Source organism: Salarias fasciatus, chromosome 6, assembly GCF_902148845.1.
Source record: "Salarias fasciatus chromosome 6, fSalaFa1.1, whole genome shotgun sequence".
Taxonomy (NCBI): domain Eukaryota; kingdom Metazoa; phylum Chordata; class Actinopteri; order Blenniiformes; family Blenniidae; genus Salarias; species Salarias fasciatus.
The window spans coordinates 32890934-32911422 of record NC_043750.1 but is presented as its reverse complement, the minus strand read 5'-3'; the positions used below and the strand labels follow the sequence as shown (position 1 = coordinate 32911422).

At 42.9% G+C, this 20489-nt stretch overlaps 2 protein-coding genes across 2 annotated transcripts; one reads left to right on the top strand and one right to left on the bottom strand.

Moving 5' to 3' along the window:
* Positions 1 to 7668: 7668 nt before the first annotated feature.
* On the bottom strand, positions 7669 to 15071 carry LOC115390863 (phosphatidylinositol 4-kinase type 2-alpha). Its single transcript, XM_030094894.1, has 9 exons — positions 14581 to 15071; positions 11803 to 12003; positions 11597 to 11728; positions 10163 to 10316; positions 10017 to 10078; positions 9681 to 9780; positions 9416 to 9549; positions 8820 to 8879; positions 7669 to 8673 (listed from the first exon to the last, which is right to left on the bottom strand). Exons 1-9 carry the CDS (start codon positions 14917 to 14919, stop codon positions 8512 to 8514), a joined length of 1344 nt encoding a protein of 447 aa, XP_029950754.1. The 5' UTR covers positions 14920 to 15071; the 3' UTR covers positions 7669 to 8511.
* A 1953-nt stretch (positions 15072 to 17024) lies between these two features.
* Positions 17025 to 20297, top strand: LOC115390897 (phosphoglycerate mutase 1). The gene is made up of 4 exons (XM_030094941.1): positions 17025 to 17391; positions 18735 to 19009; positions 19105 to 19285; positions 19698 to 20297. Exons 1-4 carry the CDS (start codon positions 17253 to 17255, stop codon positions 19865 to 19867), a joined length of 765 nt encoding a protein of 254 aa, XP_029950801.1. The 5' UTR covers positions 17025 to 17252; the 3' UTR covers positions 19868 to 20297.
* Positions 20298 to 20489: the final 192 nt, after the last annotated feature.

The window sequence follows — 20489 nt, the reverse complement described above, 5'->3', positions numbered from 1 at the left end:
CTGGTTTTAAGGTTAACTGGACCAAGGCCACACTACTCCCCCTCAACGCTTCAGACGGAAAATTGCAATTTCCCACAAATATCCCAGTTACTCAAAGCTTCAAGTACCTGGGACTGCAAATATTTCCATCACTGAAATGCATTGTGAGGCATAACAAAGTTCATGCAGACTTAGACAGGTGGGTTAATCTTCCCAACTCTCTGAGAGCCCATTTCTCTGTTGTTAAAATGAAGATTCTTACCAGAATATATTCCTTCAGTTAAATGATCTGCTTCGCCCCTCTTATTGACAGTTGGAGCAAAATGTACAGTGTTGTTGCGCAATTCATTCGGAACAGAAAACGGCCTTGGTTTGAGCTGTCCACCACACAAAGAGGAATGACGAGTGGTGGTTCATCAGTTCCTAATTTTAAGTTTTATTTCTGGCCACTTGTGCTCTGACCTTTTCTTGTGTGACACAACAGTCGCATCTGCTTCCTGTCGGGAGCCAGAAGAAGACTGAGTGACACCCTGCGATCTCTTTTCCAATATATTAAACAATGCCAATTATGTTTTGGTCCAGTAGTCTCACAACTAATTCAAACATGGCGTGTTGCTGAGTGACAGTGTAAGATCTTCTATAAGAAACACACATCGAGACCAATTTTCAAAAAGCTGGGCCTCAGTTGAAGAAAGACCCACCTCATGCCCTGCTTGGAGTCATGTTTGCACTTTAGATCATACGTCTAGAGATGTTGGACAGCACTCCTTCCAGGACATCAAAGACAATTTTAATCTGTCTGCAGCCACAACTTTTTCATACTCGCAACTTCAATCAGCTCTCCAGGTCCATGGTACCTTGTGCCAACAACTTACCAATCCAGCCCTTATACAAGCTATTTCCTTCAAATCCTGTTTTCACTAAACTGCATGAACTCAGTTTGGAAGACAAATTATCAAATGGTCACTTGCCTGATGAAAGGTTAAATCAAGGTCTCCAGTGAAGAGGCGCTACAGCAACACATGTGCAAACATTCAAAAACAGACAACACACAGAGACGCTGAGTTTTTTTTTTTGTTGTTTTTTTTAATGCAAAACTGACTCATTGCATTCCCTTTATAAAGATGAAGAATTACAGGTCCATCAGAGCTTCAGCCATCAGTCACTGCGGGATTTATAGTCTTCTAAATGAGACAGGATCCATCCAGAGGGTCCAAGGATGGAAAGAGTCATTACAGTCAGGACAAACATGGATTCCTACGGAAAAAAAAAAAACATTACAATTCAAAGAAATTAAATTCCTAGCATTTTCCAACCTCCAGTGTAGTTTTAAATAACACCAAACATGTGTTTCTCCTACCAGAGCCCCTATTTTATCTTTGGGCGGTTTTCCTCGGATGTACTGGGCTGATTGTTGAGCCCCAGTCCCTGAGGGAGGACGGAGCCGTCCAGCCTTCAGCAGTCGAGCAAAAAGCCAACTCATGCCTTTATCTTGAGGAACAATACCAAGAAGTGCAGGAGGAGCTGCTCCCCTTTCAAAGTTACAAAGCAGAAACACCTGAAGCTCATCAGGCCATCAGAGGCTGCAGGGAAAAAAAGGAGGCTGATACTTTTTCTTGCTTGCTGGAAGTAAGACGCTATTTTCAAGATCATGCATCGACTTATTTTCAGCCCATTTATGAACATCAACTAAATTATTCTGTTATTGGGATAGTTGTTTACACTTTTATACCCGAAACAGAAAGGCCCTGATCAGACCAAAACCCATCTCTGGATTGAATAAACAGCTGATGTGTGTAACATTCTTATTGATCCTGATGTTTTTGAAGAATGCAAAATGGCTTTCAGAACCTTTCTATGTGTTTTCAGAAATTTCTGAGCAGTAATTTAAAGAAGGTAGTCTCCTGGAGGGAGGGTGGCTTTCCAGATAGATAATGCAGTGAGAAGGTCCTCTTTGACATCAGATTGGGCTCTGGGGCCTTTCAGTATGGATTTGCATACTCTTCGTGTGGATGCATGATAGGTTTTGTCCTGCAATCCCAAAAACATGTTAAGGCAGAGGTGAATGTCAGTGTGTGTGATTGTCTCCCTCTGAGTGCCTGGCGATGGCCTGCAGACATGAGCTGCCTTCACTCAGCTGGGATTGGCTCCAGCACTCCAGAGGATGGATAATTTACACGAAAGACAAACGACTGAGACGATTCCGGGAGACTCTGTGCAGAGGGTTTCTGACGTGAGCTTCTTGGATGTGCACATCAAGGACGCCCTGAACAACAGCCTGCCGCAAACACATTAGACATGAAATCATTTAATTCAATACATTCAATTCAGTTCAGTCACAGGCAGATTAAGAAGCTCTATACTCAATTAGGCAAGTTTACCCCATCATGGCCAATAATAGTACAGAAATATGTTTATCTTTAACAAGCAGTGGTAGCAGCAGAGTGTATTACTTTTAGATCTACAGCAGCAGTTCTCTGTTTTGCTTATCTGACGCTGAATTCAGAGGTTTAAATAGCTGCTTTGTGAAGCTTAGTGACACTACTAGTTTTATTTATATCCACTGACATGTCTCTGCTTATAGTATCCTGTCAAAGACACTGTTTTGTAGATTAAACAGAGTTGACGCTTCACTGTAAAGAATGTGTTTAATAGGCTACCATCCAAAAGAATATTTCCAGAAAGCTCAAGTCAAGTCAAAAAAAATGTTGCTGCTTACTTCTTTAGATCTGGACCACTATACAGTTACTGGCAGTGTGCCAATAGACATATTTTAGAAGTTATGCAGACAAGCTCTGAGTATGTTTCATGGTGTATTTCAAAGTTTGTGCAAAATGTGAAAACAAATCAAAGTTTCAATCAGAGTTTTTTGCATCATAAGTTGTTTAGTTGTTAATTTCAAATTTAAATAACTAACTAAAGGCAATTAGAGCAGAGCAAACATGAAGTGTTCTTTCATTCCTCTCATTCTATGTACAGACTGGAGCTCTTGTTTTCAGATTAACACCTTGGCCAGGGCTTCATTCATGGATTACTCTTTGATTAGGTCGTTGCCTGTGTGAGCTCTGCAGGAGGGTGCGCGCTGACGCACTGGCTGGAAGTGGGTCGGCCTGGTATTAGTGGGAGTGAGGGCTGGAGTCTGGAGGCTGGATCAATAATCAGGTTGACTTGTCTGCCTGTGGTGAAGGACGGTCACATTCTGTCTCAGTCGGAGTTGGACTACAAACACCAAGGTGAGTCCTCTCGTTATATCTCCTTCCTACAAATGATCTGATGTTTCTCCAGCTGAAAGCCAGTGAGGTTGGGGCCAGGATATGATCTGAAGGATTGAATGAGGAAACATGAGCTGCGGCCGGTGCTGATTTAGTTCTGAAGGATCAGGACTTTGATTTTCTGAGGAGAGAATGTCTTTTCAGTCATTGCTGATCAATCCAACACGTCCATCTGCTGATTGATCAGGGAGGTGTGTGAACACTTCTGAGCTTCTGATGGGCTTTTATTAAGTATCTGTGTGAAAGAATTGATACTGAGACTTAATATGGACTTCATAAAGTAACAAATTTTTCTGCAAAGTGATACATCAATGTGAAACATGGATTGATTAATTGATTTTCAGACCTCAAAGTGTAAAAAGTACAGTTTTTACTTCACAAATTCCCATTGTTAGAAGTTATGATACGATCAACTGTATTCAGATTTTCGACTGTTCATCGACATGCTGACATTATATGCTAAACTGGTTCATTAAATTGTTTCTCCAAATATTGCGTCTGTGATTTCCATGAGATTTTTCTCTCTTAACACGATCAGCACAGGGAGGGGTATCTGAGGTAACTGGGCTTTTTGGCTGCAGTCATGGAAATGTGTCTCCTGACTGCAGAATTGGCTGGTGGCAGTGATCTTGTTATCTTTGGTTTGACCACACTGACCTCTTCCTGTCAATGCTCTCTCTTTTCAGCTTACCCTCCCTCAGAGATTCTCTTCTTTGAATTGTCCTACTTGATCAGAAAAAGGAGAAAATAACCCAGAAAACCATTTAAGATGTCTGAAGTCCTGGCTTCCAGCTCTGCTGAGGTTGAGGATACTCAGCCTACTCAAAAGCTTTTCAGTCGACGCAGCAGGAAGTCTGGGTGCTCCAACATCTTTACAGGAGTGAACCTGCACCAGCTCCATAAACTGTTCAGATCAGCGGGGGAACGAGACGCCGAGCACCGGGCCAAGCTGGTGTGGCGAGGGATGGACGCAGACATGGACGGAGCGGCGGAGGAGAAGGAGGAAGAAGAGGCAGAAGAGGAGGCCATGCTGGCTCAGGCTTTGGTCGGGCTGAGAGTCCGAGCGAGGAATAAGGCAGGAATCAGAGCGGAGGGACACAAAGAGCACAAATGGCTCAAAGCATCCGGGTATCTCAGGTGAGCGCAGTGACTGCAGAAAACACTGTCCAAGTCAGGCTCCTTCTAGTTTGGAGCTGAATACACACACTGAGCACACATTTTTTTTCTTTAACCTCTAACCTCTAACCACACCGAACAAGTTTACATGGGGTAATTCTCTTGAAAATTCAGAACATTCCATTCTCTTCATGTGTATTAAATCGTGCCTTAAAAAAAATGACTGACATGCTTGTTATCTATGTCCTTATCACACCGGTCTAAAGCTGATATCACTCCTCACTAAGATACAAATAAGCATTAATGTCCATTTGTTTTACTTTTATTATAGTTTTCATAATCTTAACTAATGATAAGGTGAATTGACATCACTGAAATGTGTCCAGAGTCCTTCATCTGCTTTGCTTATCATTCCTCAAACGGTCCATTACATATAAAAAAAGCTTATTTTTGCATTGAAATGTATGTATTGATTATTAAAAGCAGCATAGAATATTGTTATTAATGTTTTGTAGCATTCTTTGGCCTGTAAAATCTGCATTGTGCCTTCAACCTGAGCAAAATCTCCCATGATGCATCACTCGAAACAGATTTGCCTTTTTTTTGTCCAAATATGAAAAAAAAAAGATAAAATTAGGTTGTATCTTTTTTGATGTTACTCGGACAACACTTGTGAGGATAATCCGTATACCTCCAGAAAATTTACACACGTTAACTCCACACAGAAAAGCACCTCAAGCCACGTTAAAACAGGGGATATTATCACGTCAACCCAAAGCTCCACACCAGGAGCCCAAATTAGTCAGTGTCCCTGTGTTGAAATGCGGTGTGTGAATCGTCATGTGCCGAACAAACTCACCCTGACCTCAGAGGACTCTCTTCTCTGCATACCAACACACTCATCGGTGTTATACCCAAACCTTAACGAACTCAGCTAAATGCTTACTCCCAACTCTGACCCTAATCCTGAACCGAAAGTCGAGATATCTTTGTTTAAATGTTCTCATCCCACTGGTGCAAAGCTAAAAGTAGTCCTCACAAAGATAGAACTTCACTCCCTCCACCGTCCTGGTTTTCTCCCCACATTCCTCAGTAGGATGATGTCAGTCTTGTTGGAGTCGTGTTAGAAGAGTAAAGAGCTTTGGTTCACTTCACCACTGCTTCTCTTTATCAGGGCAAACTGAAGACTGCGTTTGTTAAAATTGTTTCATCATTGAATGGATTCTCACCAGAGGCGGAGCGGGTTTCAGTGCAGAGGGGGCGGAGCATTCGGCCCGTATGATAGTAATTTTACCATTCAAACAATCCCTCATGCTGCCATCAAACAACACACTAATGCTCACTTTTATTGAGCCAAGCAAACCTATATGCCTCAGAAAGCAGATTAAAGTCACAAACCAGTTCACAAACTTTGTTCTGAAGAACAAATACACACGCACGCACGCACACACACACACACATACAACTGCAGCCTAACAGCTGTCAATCTCAGAGCGTCCGCTGTCCATGGTGCTGAAAGTTCAGATAAAAACTCACGGGCTAAATCTGTACCATCTTTGATACAGCTTAAATATAAAATGAACACAGCTGGTCTAAAATTACACAATCTATTCAGATAGATATAGACACAGCTATCTATATCTTTTGGAATTCACGTATATTAGAAAAAAATAGACTCGGCCGTCTCTTATAGTTGAGAGCAACACAAGACACATTCAAACAGGCAGGTGTTTAAGACCACAGCATTCTGATAAAGATAATATTTTTGAAGGTTTCACTGACTCACCAGTGGCTCCGATGTTAGGTTTTGGGTAGTACCGCTAGCGGCTAGCATAGTGTTTAGCATACCCACAATCATATGCTATACCTTCTCGCACACACTGCACACATTTTATTATATTAATTTATTTACGAGTAAATGTGAACACATCACATGAAACGGGGCCCTATGACCTTGGGGCCCTGGGGCGACCGCCCCCTTGCCCCCACTCTGGCTCCGCTATAGATTCTCACCAAACCTCACATATTCTGCAAAAAAAAATGCTTGTTTTCCCCCAAAATAAAGGATGAAAAAGGCCTTTTTTTCCCTTAAATAAAGCTGTGTGTTTTTGTCTTCAGGTTTGAGGAGTCATTGTCAGGCTGCTCTTTGGAAGATGAAGACGGTGACTCAGCTTCCAGTCCTGGAGAGTTTTTACTGAATTCTGAGGAAAACATCACAGAGTTCCAAAATCCCTTCAAGCCATCGGCCTGGAGGTTAGGAGTAGCAAAGCTGGATGGCGGGAGAGACTCTGAGCGCTACCTTCACCGCATCCTCCATTAAAAACCAACAACGTGCAATGAAATGAAGTCATTCAATAGCGAGTTTGAACCGTTTGGAGCTTCTGGTTTTGTATAATCAACCCTTGACCTTTGATAAAACTCATGTGAGTTATGTTTAATAGCAACTCTTGTTATTTCAAAATAGCATATGTATTGTATTGACAGAGAAAACTGATTTTAACCAAATTTTGACCAAAATCTACACACAATGAATGTAGGAATTGGAATATCAGTCAGAAAAAAGTAGTATTTCTGTAATTGAATCTAATTTTTACTATAAATGGGGCCAGACATGATCACACACACGAAAGCCTTCCTGCTTCATTTCTCTCCTGTTTTTATTGTGTCCAGAATATTTTTCATCGCATCAATAGCTTTGAGAATCTTGAGAACATTCCAGGGAAAAGAAAGGTTGTTGACTCTCAAAATGGACAAGATGCCAACAATCACATTTCTTTGAAAACTGGTATCAGCTGGTATTTCTTTATGTACTTTGCATCAACAGATTGATTTCCCTGTGAAGGTGGAATTGTTTGTTTGGGATTAAATTTGGATTTGCCTGCACTCGTGTTTCATGATTAGCACCAGTCCGTTTTATTTTTAAAGATATTATTGTATGATACTGGCTTTCTGTGCACCTGGTTACAATGTGGAGTAAAGTCTTACACTTCATAGCCATATGAGAAAAGATATGCAAGGAAAAATATATAATCTTGATGTTCTTTTTTAAATGCTTGAAAATAAAGAGTTACGGAAAAAAAACAACACATTTTAGCAGCTTTTTGAAGACTGTGAGGCATTTTTCTTTCAACACTGCTTAAAGGTGTGGCTACAAAACCAGAGTCAATACAGTCACCGATCATTTCTATTAATGGGAATATGTTTTTAATTATAATCTATCATTAAATATTACATACAAATTATACAGTGCATTGTCACAATTCATGTCAGTTCAGCACAGCAGGAAGTTACTTCTTTGTTTACGTAGGTCCACCCACGAGCCAGAGACTTAATAGAAATCAATATGGCCAAGACAAACAGAAGGTAGTTGAAGAGTAAACACTAGTCTCCTTCAGCCTTCCTCGCTGGCGATTCAACTCGTCAGCGGGAGAAGACGGTCGAGGCAGAGCCGCCATGCTTCTCACAGTTTAACTCAAAAGTACCTCTGCTGCCCATCACCTCCGCCTCCGGAGCAGTGAGTGAGGTGAAAGCAGTTCACACGGTGTCTGTCCGCACACGTCTCTCTGATCCTGAATCTGTAAGACTTGAACGAAATGAGCACTTTTCTTATTAGTTAAAAAATAAAATGCTGATCTAGTGACACCACTGCTGCTTCCAGCCCTGAGCGTTTGGCTGCAGGGGGAGGAAGATGCATGTAAATGTTAAAAGGCAGAGAGGTATGGGGGAAACAAAAGAAAAAAAAAAGCATACAAACATGGAATGCAACTCAGTCCATCCCAAAACAAACATGTGAGAGGCTTCTGACTGGCGTGCATGTATGTGTGGGCGAGTCCCATATCTCACTGAAATCTCTCCAGGAAGAATCTTCATCACTCACTGACATCCGCACAAGGCACAGGAGCGAACGGGGAAGGTACGTCGTGAAATACTTCCTCTTTCGCCCCTCGGCTGTACGCCCGCTGACTCGCTCTCCGTGAACCAAAAATATCCAGAAGGAGTGGACGGACGGTGAGAAATATTTCCATTTCCGGGACGAAAACCTGAGCTGCCGGACTCTGCCTCCTCGTCCATCTGCACACAGGCGCTCCTCACGCCGTCTCCTCCGTCCAGCTTCCTGCTGCTCTTCGTCCGTCGCGTGCTCCTCCTACCACCAGGTGAAGAAAGGTCTTCTGCTCTGGAAACTCTGCGTGTAGGACTCGCTGTTGGCTCTCTGGGGGGCTCTGGCTGTTTCAACAATGACGGGAGGCATCTGGACCAACTGAAGGGGGGTTTTGTTGTCTTTCAGGGCTTGGCACAGGTTCAGGATCTGAATGGTGAAAGACACAAGTGCATCAAATCAAAAAGGCTCAACAGGGAAAGGAGATATCTGCATGTCCAAAAGTGGAAAAAGATGTTTTAGTATAAACTCCTTATCTGGATTTTGTGAGAAGAGAGAGGAAAAACAAATCTCACCTGACCCCTCATGACTGCTACTTGTTTGTGAAACTGTCCCCTGTCAAAACCAGGATCTTTCTGCAAGAGGACATAGAGAACAGATCTGTTAGTACAGGTTCTCCACCACGTCTGAATTCCTCTCATTCAACCAAAGCCATACAAAACACAGATATACAAGCGGGATATGCAGTACACACTGTCTGGGGATTCCCAAAACCAGATTCATCCTGGAGAAGGTGAAAAGTATGTATTGTATCCTGTGATTAAAAACTGGAAACTTTGTATTTCTGTTTGAGTCTGAAACGGAGCTGCTACAACACAAACAGTTCACAAGAATACATATTCAGTCGAACCAGCTCCGCTCACTGTGGAACAATGAGAAGGAAAGAGTTACAGTTTACTGTATAACCCTACTGTGTGCACATTTTATCTGACTCCACAGTTTCAAGACTATCTTATGGCATTAACAGCTGACATTTCAGCTCTGTTGGTGTTCTTTGTCCCCTTTTCAAACCGGACCTAAAACCTCCCATGTGTAAAGAATAAATGAAGAAACATCCAGTTAATCATGTAATTTACTATTTCTGAGATGTTCATATGCGAGTTCTCCTTGCCTTAAACAGTTCGTAGAGGTCCTCCTCCAGGTCTTTGATGAAATTTGGGTCCGCAAGTTTGGGTAGGACGAGCTCTTTGATTTCTTGGGAGAACGGTACTTTGGCCTGGGACAGCCACGCCCAGTAGAACGGGTCTGGTGATTGGACAATGACAGTTAACACAGTACTCGTAAATAACAGTACTTTTTTCATAATGATCAATCAATGAAAAAACAAAACAAAACAGAAAAGTGTACATGGTAAATATAGACAGGCGAGTGCTTACAGGCTCTCCAGGAGTCGGGATGTTTGAGGGGGAAGGCCAGGCCGTTGTCGATAGCTGCCAACTTTATGATGGGATCCTTCACTACCACCCAGTCTGTCTCCTGCAGGGATAAAGGCGTTACAGAAACAAAAACTCAGATTTACAGCTCACTGCAGACAGTCTGACCTGACAGACACCAACAGTAAGGACGGTTTCTTAATACATTACTGTTCAGACTGTATCTGTCAGTGTGAATGTGTGTCTGAGACCTGTGACCCTTCACCTTCAGCCGGCTCAGACTGGCCTCCAGTTGGACAAAATGCCATGAAAAAGGATGGACTGTAAGGATTTACTCACCCGATTACCACCAGCGTCCATGGGACAGTCATACTTGAGCAGCCAGTTGTCGTTTCCCCTGTCTGACACGCAAACGCATTTAAATTCAGATAGTGAAAATCAACGTGCACCGTCTGAGAGGCGGCCTACAGAATCAAATCTCATGCCTGTGTTTCTGATGATGTAGTCGAGGACCACAAGCCGTTCGAACTGCAGCTGAAGTTGACGGTTGGTATTTTCAGGCAAAGGCTCCGCTTCAAACTTCCGCAACCAGAAATCTGCATCCTTGTACCCATCGACGAAAAGCTGGAAGGAGCCGACCTGGTGGGATTGAAACATGAAATATTAGGATATATTGTTTATTCTTTCAAGATCTCCTTCAATAGAGTGTTTAGATTTGGCAGGTTTGGCGCTGATTAAATAGATCCTGATGGGAAAGTGTGAAGCCTTTTCAACCGTTCAGACGACCAAACAAGCTCTCATGCAAACTCTGGTGGGATTGAAGTGGAGCGTCATTGAAGTATGACGGCTACTGAGCAGCTCTCAGCAAAACATGCATCGGACAGAACGAGTCCAAAGAGTCCTTCTGCAGGATCCTTCTCACACATTTTAGCTCAGGAGCCACATACAGGCCAGTTTCATCTCGAGTGGGCCGGACCGGTAAAATGTTTCCATAATAACCTTGAAATTGAAACTCTGAAGATTTCATTTTTTGTGGTGCAAAGTATACACTATGAAAATGTCTATATTTCTGCAAAACCAAACAGTTACAAAAATCTCAACATGAAGCCAATTTTAATGATGCTTTCTAGTGCAAATAACATTATATATATATATATATATATATATATATATATATATATATATATATATATAAAAAGAAGTCCTCTGTCGCTGTTGCATCATGTATATTTTATAAATTCACCCTGACCGCACGGCTTTGAGGCCAGTTTGCTTTCATAGCTGCATCACCGACATCTCAACTCGGGTCTCAGTGTCATTACTCCAAATATATATAATTTCTTTTTTTTTCTTTTTGTTAAAAATCAAAGTTCTGTTTAAAATGTTCACAAATAGCTCGGCGGTTTGACGGGATGGATTGGAGCCTGCTTGGGGACCGATAATGGCCCACGGGCCTTATGTCTGGCAGCCCCATTGTAACACATTGTTGATGATGCCTTAGTTCCTAGCTCGTGTTCCATCATAAAAATCCAACATACATGTTCAATTTACGTATTTTGGCTTTATTTTGGAGAAGTTTAGATCCAAATCTAACAGAAGCACAAGTTCAACTCAACCTCAACACTCTCACACAACTACCCATGATGTTTCTTTATCTTTTTTTTTTGTTTTGTTTGTTTATTCAGACTCACTTGAGAGTGTACAACAGCACAATTACGACAGTTTAAAGTCGGCATGCATTATTGGTAAATTTGGTCAAATGAAAAAAGAACTGGTATACATGTAACAGTTTCATTTTGCTCTGAAATTTAATTTAGGGTTAGTTTATTGCATTGGGTTTGTTAAAAAACAAACTAACATCATAGCACAAAATTGTCACTTAATAAAATATTTGGACAATTATCAATTGATCCGATTACCTTGGGCGGCAGTCCAATCCTGTGGAAGCGCTGTCCCACTTTCGGCACCTTCTCCAGGGCTAACTTTTTCCCTCGAGACTTGACCCTGTCTATGGCGCTGTAGTTGAACGTTTCACTTGCCAAATACACCACCTGAAGCGGGAGTTTCGGTTTAGAAAAGCAGAACCTCTACTGGTGTGACACTGTTGTGCTGGGCTGGTCTCTACCTTGGTCCTGGGGACGATATTGAGCTCCAGCTTCTGATCCACCAGACTGGCCCCGGCCTCGGAGAGGTAACCCTGATTCAGGACCAAGCAGTCCCGACCGAAGCAGCAGGGGCAGCACAGCTTCTGGAGCCACTTGGTCCACTTGGGATTCAGCTGGCCGTACGGTTCTTCATTTTTGGGTTTGAAAACGCCGATGATCTTCTGTATGTAAAAAAAAAAAAAAGAAAAAAACAGAAAACAGAAGTGAGAATAAAAGGCAGATAAAGATGTTCACAAAAAAAAAAAAAATTAATAAATAATAATTTCGGCACACAGTGTGAGAAACAAAGGTTTGGTTGTGTCTGGGATAAATATTTAAATCCAAGGACAATATCTTCCTTTGTGAACTTGAAAATACCACAGGATCTTATACTGCAGGAAGGAAACAGTAGAGAGCAAAACATAAGTGGTTTATATTCTACTTTTCACAGTGTGAAAATGTTTTATCAAAGATTCAAATTAAAAGTGTACACAAGCCAGATGTTCCAGAGGAGATTATCAATCTGAAACCTCCCTCAAAATCACAGCAAAGCCATAAGAAAAGAGTCTGAGTAAAACGCAAGAACTTGGGTGTGGCGATGCGATGACTTGATTATAGAAATCACATGTCACATTACGCCACACAGACACACACAACGACATGAAAACTGGTCATGGAGGAGAATTATATCCTCACAGGGAGCAAAGCACATGACCGCTAAGCATGGTGGTGGTGACTAACTGAAGAAAGGTGGGGGTCGGGGGAAGCAGGTCACTGGAGAAAAACCTCACACATTCAGCCGAGAATACGATTTCATACTATGTAATCCTGCGAGGGGTGAAGGACAGCACATTTTGAAAGACTTAATGTCAAGCAAAACAAGCTGAAGGGAAGATTTTTGGCTAAAAATCCACAGACTCATTTTACTTGGCATAAACAGGATTGAAGACTCAAGACTTTTTCAAGTTTGCTCCAGCTGGACCGATCAAAGTTTACTGTCACGCTTGGTCTGGGCTGAAAGATCGATCCTGTGATGACTCCCTAAGTTATCTCAACTGCACATCAGAGTGTGTCAATGTCACTGCAACAAATCAGGCATGTGTGGTCAGCATCTTCGGCTTGACTGAATAATTTGTTCCATATCGCAATAGGAGATAACATGATTATTATATGAGGGAGTTTATGCATCGCTGTTGACATTCCTGCAATGCGGCAGCTGGTCAGACAGACACGTGCTAACCAATCAGCAGCCTCAGCAGACGGACTTGGTAAAAAGTCACATTCACCTGAGCGAGGAAAGCATCTTAGATTGGAGTTCAGCAAATCAAAGTATTGAAAATCTGCCAGTTATGTTTCAGAAAAGTGCATAAAATGCATTTAGAGAATATATCACAGTCAGCGTCGATCTCTTGGCATTCACCTATTAGCTTAATGCTTTGTGGAGATGGAATCATTACATCCGGTTCTGCATCATCGTGAAGGCATCTATTTAGTACACAAGTTCTTTAAACTAACATTCCTCCTGTTCTGACCGATTTTATTTCAATTCAAAGTTGACGTCAGCTGACATAAATAATCACTTGATAACCTGTAGTCTCACTCAAGTTGCAGAGGTGAAGTAAAAAGCTTCTTTTCAAACAATCCCTCAAAAAAATCTGATGAGATGTACATGGATATGGATTCACCTCTAAAGTAAACTCTTCGTAAGGCCACCTTATCAACATTTACAGCTGTGAGTCTACTGATTTCTGTCCATGAGCTCGGTTAACACATCTAGACTTTGGAACTTTCAGATCCTATACAGCAGAGCTGCCTCAGTTCCTTAAAGCTGGTCAGAATCTGACTGTGTTCAGCAATCTGAAAGTATCAGACATATGGTCAGCACAGTACTTGAAGCTAAAAGACTTAGAATCAGAGCAAAAAGATGCAAACCTATTTTAGCACCCACCAGGCTCATTTACTCTAGTTTTCTGCATGTAGTCTTCTGAACTCCATGAATCACAAGCCGTGTTACCTGTACTGGATTCCAGCTGAAAACAAAAGTGGCCAAGAGGAATAATCTGATCACCAGATCCGTGACCTCTGCAGCTATTTTACTACAAATCTGTCCTGGTCGCAGTTCAGCTTTATTTATTCATTGATTAATTTAATTTGATTCTTAGTTTCTTAAGCTTGGTTTCATTATAGTCTTCTCTTTTCAAGCACTCTGTAATCCAAAACTTTAAAACTGGTATAAACGAAAGGAATAATAACATTAGTCTTAGTAATAGTAGTGGTGTTATGTCACAAATCACTGCAAAGGCTGATAAGTTTTTTATGATTTTCTGAAACCATCAATCTCTGGTCAGGATTGCTGAGAACGGTTTCTTTTATTTTATTTTTTTTGTCTTCCCAGAAAAGCCCTATATAACAATATGGTATTTCAACACTGGCTGCCTCCATATTGATACACTAACTGGGCCTACTAGTTCACCTGCACTGACAAAAAGGAGACAAGTGTGTAACTTTTGTCAGAGTTCTGCCTCGAGTCTCCTGTAATGGGAAGCGTAATGTCAGCTCATGTGGGTCTTCAGGATGCACGCTGGCATGTCTGGAGTCTATCTGCCAAGTCATCGCAGGCTAGTTAGAGGAGGCCTTTCCTGGAAGCTCCGACACTTCAGAATAAACCGCACTGGGGGTTTCAGGGGTCAGTCACAGGGACCTGTGTGTGGACTCAGCTGTGAGAAAGCAGCAGATGCGCCAGCTGCTGGTCGTCTTACCCCCTGGGAGTCTTTGACAAAGTAGCTCCCGCTGGAACCCTGGTAGATTCTCTCCGGGTAGATCCCCTCCTCTATGGCTCGCTCGGCCTTTCGGATGATCTCTCTGAACTCGGGATCCTCCGGGAACTCGTTCCTGTGAGGCTCCCGCGGCGGGTTTCCACGGTCCCGGTCCAGGAGCGGCTGTCTCTCTCGGTTGCGTCCCGGGCTGCCGGCCGGGATGCGCACCACAGAGCCCGGCGTGCCTCCAAACGCGCCTCGGGGGCTGGGGGGCTCCGTGGGGCAGTAGCCGAAATCTACGGAGTTCCGGAGCGGAGAGACAAGCGGACTTGTCTCGTCCATGGCCGCGGAGGTGGAGGGGGGAGTTAGTATAACTCCAGCAGGGAAGATAAAGTAGAGGAAATAAGGAGTAAATAGGAGAAGGAGGAGAAAAGTGGGACGCTGTTTTGTTGGTTAGCACTCGGAGCAGCTAACAAGGAAACAAGTCAGATGACTGTCAGCTTCCGGGAAGAGGCGGGACTACGTGACTATTTTCATTTGTGACCAATCAGCGTTCACATCTGACTGCCAACAAGCTAATCTCTAGCGCTGATTGGACACAATCAATCCGCCTCCGGGGAACACGTGAGAGCACGGTTAAGTGAATCAGTTAAATCCAGAAAAATCCTTCAGTAAACTTTATTTTAAGAACAGTACCAGGGGCACCTTATCAATCAATCAATCAATCAATCAATCAATCAATCAATCAATCAACACTGTATCTTTGATTCTTACTTTAAAGTCTGAAAATAAAGTCAGAATTCTGAGTACAGCGTGACAGAGTGTATTTATGAGTATTAGACTGTGTATGTACGAGGTTGTGAGGATTATTGACTATGGAAAAAGTTATTGCTTAAGATAACTGCATGAAAACACCTCAAACTAAAAAAAAAACAAAAACTTAAAACATGTCCACACCTTTGGTCCAATGGTATAGACTTTTCTCAGAATTCTAAAATGAAAGTCAGGATAGTTAAAAAAAAAAATACACTTTTTTAGGTGGGTCTCAACCTCTTCTGTGTGAATTAATGTTACTGAATATCAACTGTTTTGACCAGGAAACATGACATTTGTTTAACAGTGACTTAAGCTCACTGTGGAGGACAGCATAATTAATAAAAGACAACAGGCGTTTGCATTTAAAAATACAACACCATGACAGCATTAATCACATTAATACCCTTTTTAAAAACTAAAACATAGATTTTCTCAATTAAAAATAAAATGCTTGAAGATCTAAGGGAGGCGCATTAGAAATGAACCATCTTACACATTAAAAACTGAAGAAAAACCAGTGAAGATATTTGGTTAAAAACACAATAGCTACTGCTGGGAAAAACTGCTTATTGATATTTTCTCTGTGTTTTTGTCAATTAGATTTTTTGGGGGGGGGGGTTTGGGGGGGGGTTCAATTTGTTCATTTAGAAGTTCACTTTAAAAAAAAAACATTACATGGCAAGCATTTTACAATAGAGAAAGACGACAACCGTAATACGTATCCATTCATCAATCCATCTTTTTTAACGCTTTATCCTGTGCAAAGTGGCTGTGCCCTGGAGCTCATGCCTGATGGCCGGCACACCCTAGACAGGTCAGAAATTCATCACAGGATAAACACAGACAGACAGACAACCACACACACTCACATGAAAACCTCAGGGAAATTTATGGTCACTATAATGTCACAAGCATGTTTGTGAACGGTGAGGGATAGCCACTGGATAACTGATCATTTCCGCTGGATGAGTATGTACCGAATATAGTTTGACAGATAAAATCAGAATCAGGTCAGAATCAGAATCATATGCATTGATCTTCAATGCTCAATATCATTATGGTTTCATTAAATGCTGGGCTAAAAGTCAAAAGTTGACCCTACAAGATGAGTTTTCTCGGTTTTCCTTATGCCACACAAGTTGAACAGCAATGTTCCCAGAACCTGCTTCGAGACTTGCCACATGGAAGGCCTCATGCTGTGAGCCCAGAAGCAACGATGGAGGACTGCTATGTTGGCCACTTTCTATTTTTTTTTTTCTGAATGTGCATTTTGATTTTCAACAATTAGCCCTTTGCATCACTTTCCACCCACAGGCATGCTGTTAAGGCTTGTCTTCTGCACACAAACCAAGATTTTTTTTTTATTTTGCTTAAGGTTGCAGGTGCTGGAATTGGTGCATGACATTGAAACGCATGTTGATGGGAGGACATGCATAGATTTATCTAACGTCGGCCAGTTACTTGTGGGTCCAGCATCTGTGCGCTCTGGCCTGTTTTGGTGCGTGTTTCTGGCTTGCGATGCACTGCTGGGCCTGTGGACGTGCGTCTTTGCGCATCACCCATCCTCCCTCCTCCTCCTCTCCCTCCCTCCTCCTCGGCTCTGATTGGTGGGAACCGACAGGACTGGAGAGGAAGGAGGTTTAGTCCGACAGGGTGCTGCTGTGTCAAGTCGATCCAAACCTGCACGCACGCCCCGCTGCAAAAAAAAAAAAAAAACCTTTAAAATAACTCTTCCGTTTCTCTCTGGTCGTCTTTGGGGCTGCGCCAGAACCGGCCTGAGAGCTTCGCCGCCGCCTTTTTGGAGGAGTCGCTCACCCCAAAGTTTCCGGAAATACCGCGTAGAGGGCATCGGGGAGAGGATGGCTGCCTACAAGCTGGTGCTGATCCGCCACGGAGAGAGCTGCTGGAACCAGGAGAACCGCTTCTGCGGCTGGTTCGACGCCGACCTGAGTGAGACCGGCGAGAAGGAGGCGAGGCGGGGAGGACAGGCCCTGAAAGGTGCGTTCATCACGCCGTGTCGACGGGCCTAATCGGCCCACATTGGATTACGCCGCAGCGCGCGAGCTTATGCAACTCATCCGGATGGGGAAGCAGAAAGGAGGCAGCGAGCGGAGCCTCTGCAGAGACCCCACACCGTCCTGAGAGTTCAGCCATCAGCAATCACAGGCATGGTTCCCTCTGCAGGGACAGGGGTGTCAAACCTAAGGCCTGTGGGCCAAAACCGGCCCGCGTAAGGCTCCAATCCGGCCGCAAAAACACTAAGCTAATGTTGCAAGACTCAAAGAAGACGACTTTATAAAACACTTAAATGATTTCGAGTAGTAGACACCTCTGACAGCTGAGGATGGGGATGCTGGTGTGAAAGTTAGCAAGCTAGCATTAGACTCAACGCCATGCTGACAGGTTGGGTTTGTAACAACATGCATAATTCAACAGCTTTAAGAGGTTTTTTTTTTGGACATTTCACTGGATTTTGAACCACAAGTTTAATTTAAAGTGGCTTGAGATTGTAATAATTTTTATTACATGGTCGTGTGAAAATATAGACATTTTCATCAGATGTTGTCTGCACCACACCAAAGGAAAACTTTAAATTCAGAGGTTATTGTGGCACTGCTTTACTGGTCCGGCCCACTCAAGATGAAAATTGGGCTGTATTCTCCTTTTCCTCTTGTGCCTCCTCAGCTCACCTTGCCCCTGGAGAGGGGTCTGGTTCACAGAGCTGGCCTCTGATTGGCCAGAGCGCAACATCACTAGATGAGTCAGGAGTCTGGCGCGTCCATCAGCGTCAGCCCCACCATTTTTAAAATGCAATCACAAAAGGAACATAAGAGATGAATGCTCAAAAATCAACCCCATGGAGTTACCACAAGGTGCAGACGTTTCTTGTGGTTGCTGACGAGCGGATTCAGCAAGAGCTAGACGAATCACCCGCGATGTGTCGCAGAACGAATGACGTCACTTGAGTTTCTGGTTGCCTCGGTATGACGAATCCAGGCTGGGGGAGATGAGTCAAGCTGAGCATGGTGGAACTGCTTAAAGGGAAAGCATCAACTGTGGTCCTTAAGCTAAAATGTGTGTGACACTCCTGCTGTAGAATGTTGAAAAATCCTCAGTTTCCCAGTGCAAAAAAATCCAATAAAAATGAATGCTATTGACTTTATTCAATGGTCACATTATTCCATTATTTTGGGAAAATTAGCTTCCCACCCCTGCTGTGCAGTCTTCCTGAGCATGTGTTCATATGTGTTATTGCAAGTTAATAAAACCTGTTTTTCTTTCAAAGTACAGCTAATATTTGAGTGTGTAATGTTTCCATGTCTTCCTCTGATTCATTTCAGATGCCGGCTATGAGTTTGACATTTGCTACACATCTGTCCTAAAGAGGGCCATCCGCACCCTGTGGTTTGTTCTGGACAGCATTGACCAGATGTGGCTTCCGGTTCACCGAACTTGGCGACTCAATGAGCGTCACTACGGTGGCCTGACTGGCCTCAACAAGGCCGAAACTGCAGCCAAGCACGGCGAAGCTCAGGTCAAGATCTGGAGGCGCTCCTTTGACGTTCCTCCTCCATCTATGGACGAGGACCACGACTTCTATCAGGCCATCAGCAAGGTGACGACGCTCTTACAACTGCATCTTTATTATAACAGGGCAAATGTGCATAACTAAAATATTGTTGTAACACTCCTTCCCTCCTGGTGTTGTAGGATCGGCGTTATGGGGACCTGACAGAGGACCAGCTTCCCAGCTGTGAGAGCCTGAAGGACACAATCGCCAGAGCACTTCCTTTCTGGAATGAGGAGATCGTCCCGCAGATCAAGGAGGGAAAGAGGGTCCTTATTGCTGCTCATGGCAACAGTCTCCGTGGAATTGTAAAGCATCTTGAGGGTGAGGGTGAAAGTTACACAATTCTAAAGCAAAAACTTTGCATCCTTTTTTAAACATTGCATTTGCATCCATGTATTTTCATTTTAGCACAGTCTGTTCTTCAAATAAACATTCAGTTATTTTGCAAAATAAATTCCCAGTTTATTAGAAATGTTTCAGTTGTTGATGCTATCTTCAATGCACCCAGTAGTTTTGCAAACCTCTTCAGGGTGGACCACAGCCTTCTGATTTAGCTGATTCTACTTTCCTGAAGACAACACTGGACTTCAAGAAAGATATTTGCTGCTTTTCGTTAGGACATTATTCCTCACCCTTTCCACTAGTTCTGGTCTCCCCCATCATCAGTCAGACATGTGTCACAGAAATGTATTCTTTTAAACATTAAACCTGAATGTCTGTCCTTGTTCCCCAGGTATGTCGGAGGAAGCCATCATGGAGCTGAACCTGCCCACAGGTATCCCCATCGTCTACGAGCTGGACAAGAACCTGAAGCCTCTAGGACCCATGCAGTTCCTGGGAGACGAGGAGACCGTCAGGAAGGCCATGGAGGCGGTGGCAGCTCAAGGAAAAGCCAAGAAATAGACTTCCACTGGAGACTAGAGTATATTGCAATCTACAAATCAGTTAAAAATTAAGGGGTTAACATTTTTGTCATCAGACCGGGGCACACACAGACACACATTGCGCACTTTATCTTAAAATACCCAGCTTGCACACAAACTAACGTGACGTTTAGCTTGATTGATCGTTACTTGATACCAGACTGAGACATACATTTCATCATTAGACTAACCGACCAAAATAAATTGGGGACCAGAGAGCAGGATGAAACCTAAACCCAGTCCTCTGCATTTCTTGTTACAGAGAATTAATGTAGGTGGATACAGTTAGACCAATAGTGTAACACTGGCTGTTCTTAAAAGGCTATGTTTATTTGCACTGCTGAAATTTGTCTGCTGTGGTGTTGTGCAAAACAGAATAAATTTTGTGAGCTGTTAAGTGCTGAAATGTTTTTGCAGTGTCATGAGTCTTTTTTCTTTTTTTTAAGAAACAAAAAAAAAGCACTTTTTTACATACACATGTAAAAGGTTCACACAACTATGGTATTAGGGCTCATCCAGACTACACTACTCATTGGAGTTGCTGGAAAGAGCCTCCAAAAATGTGACACTTCATGGTGATGTTGCCAGAGTCCTGATGATGG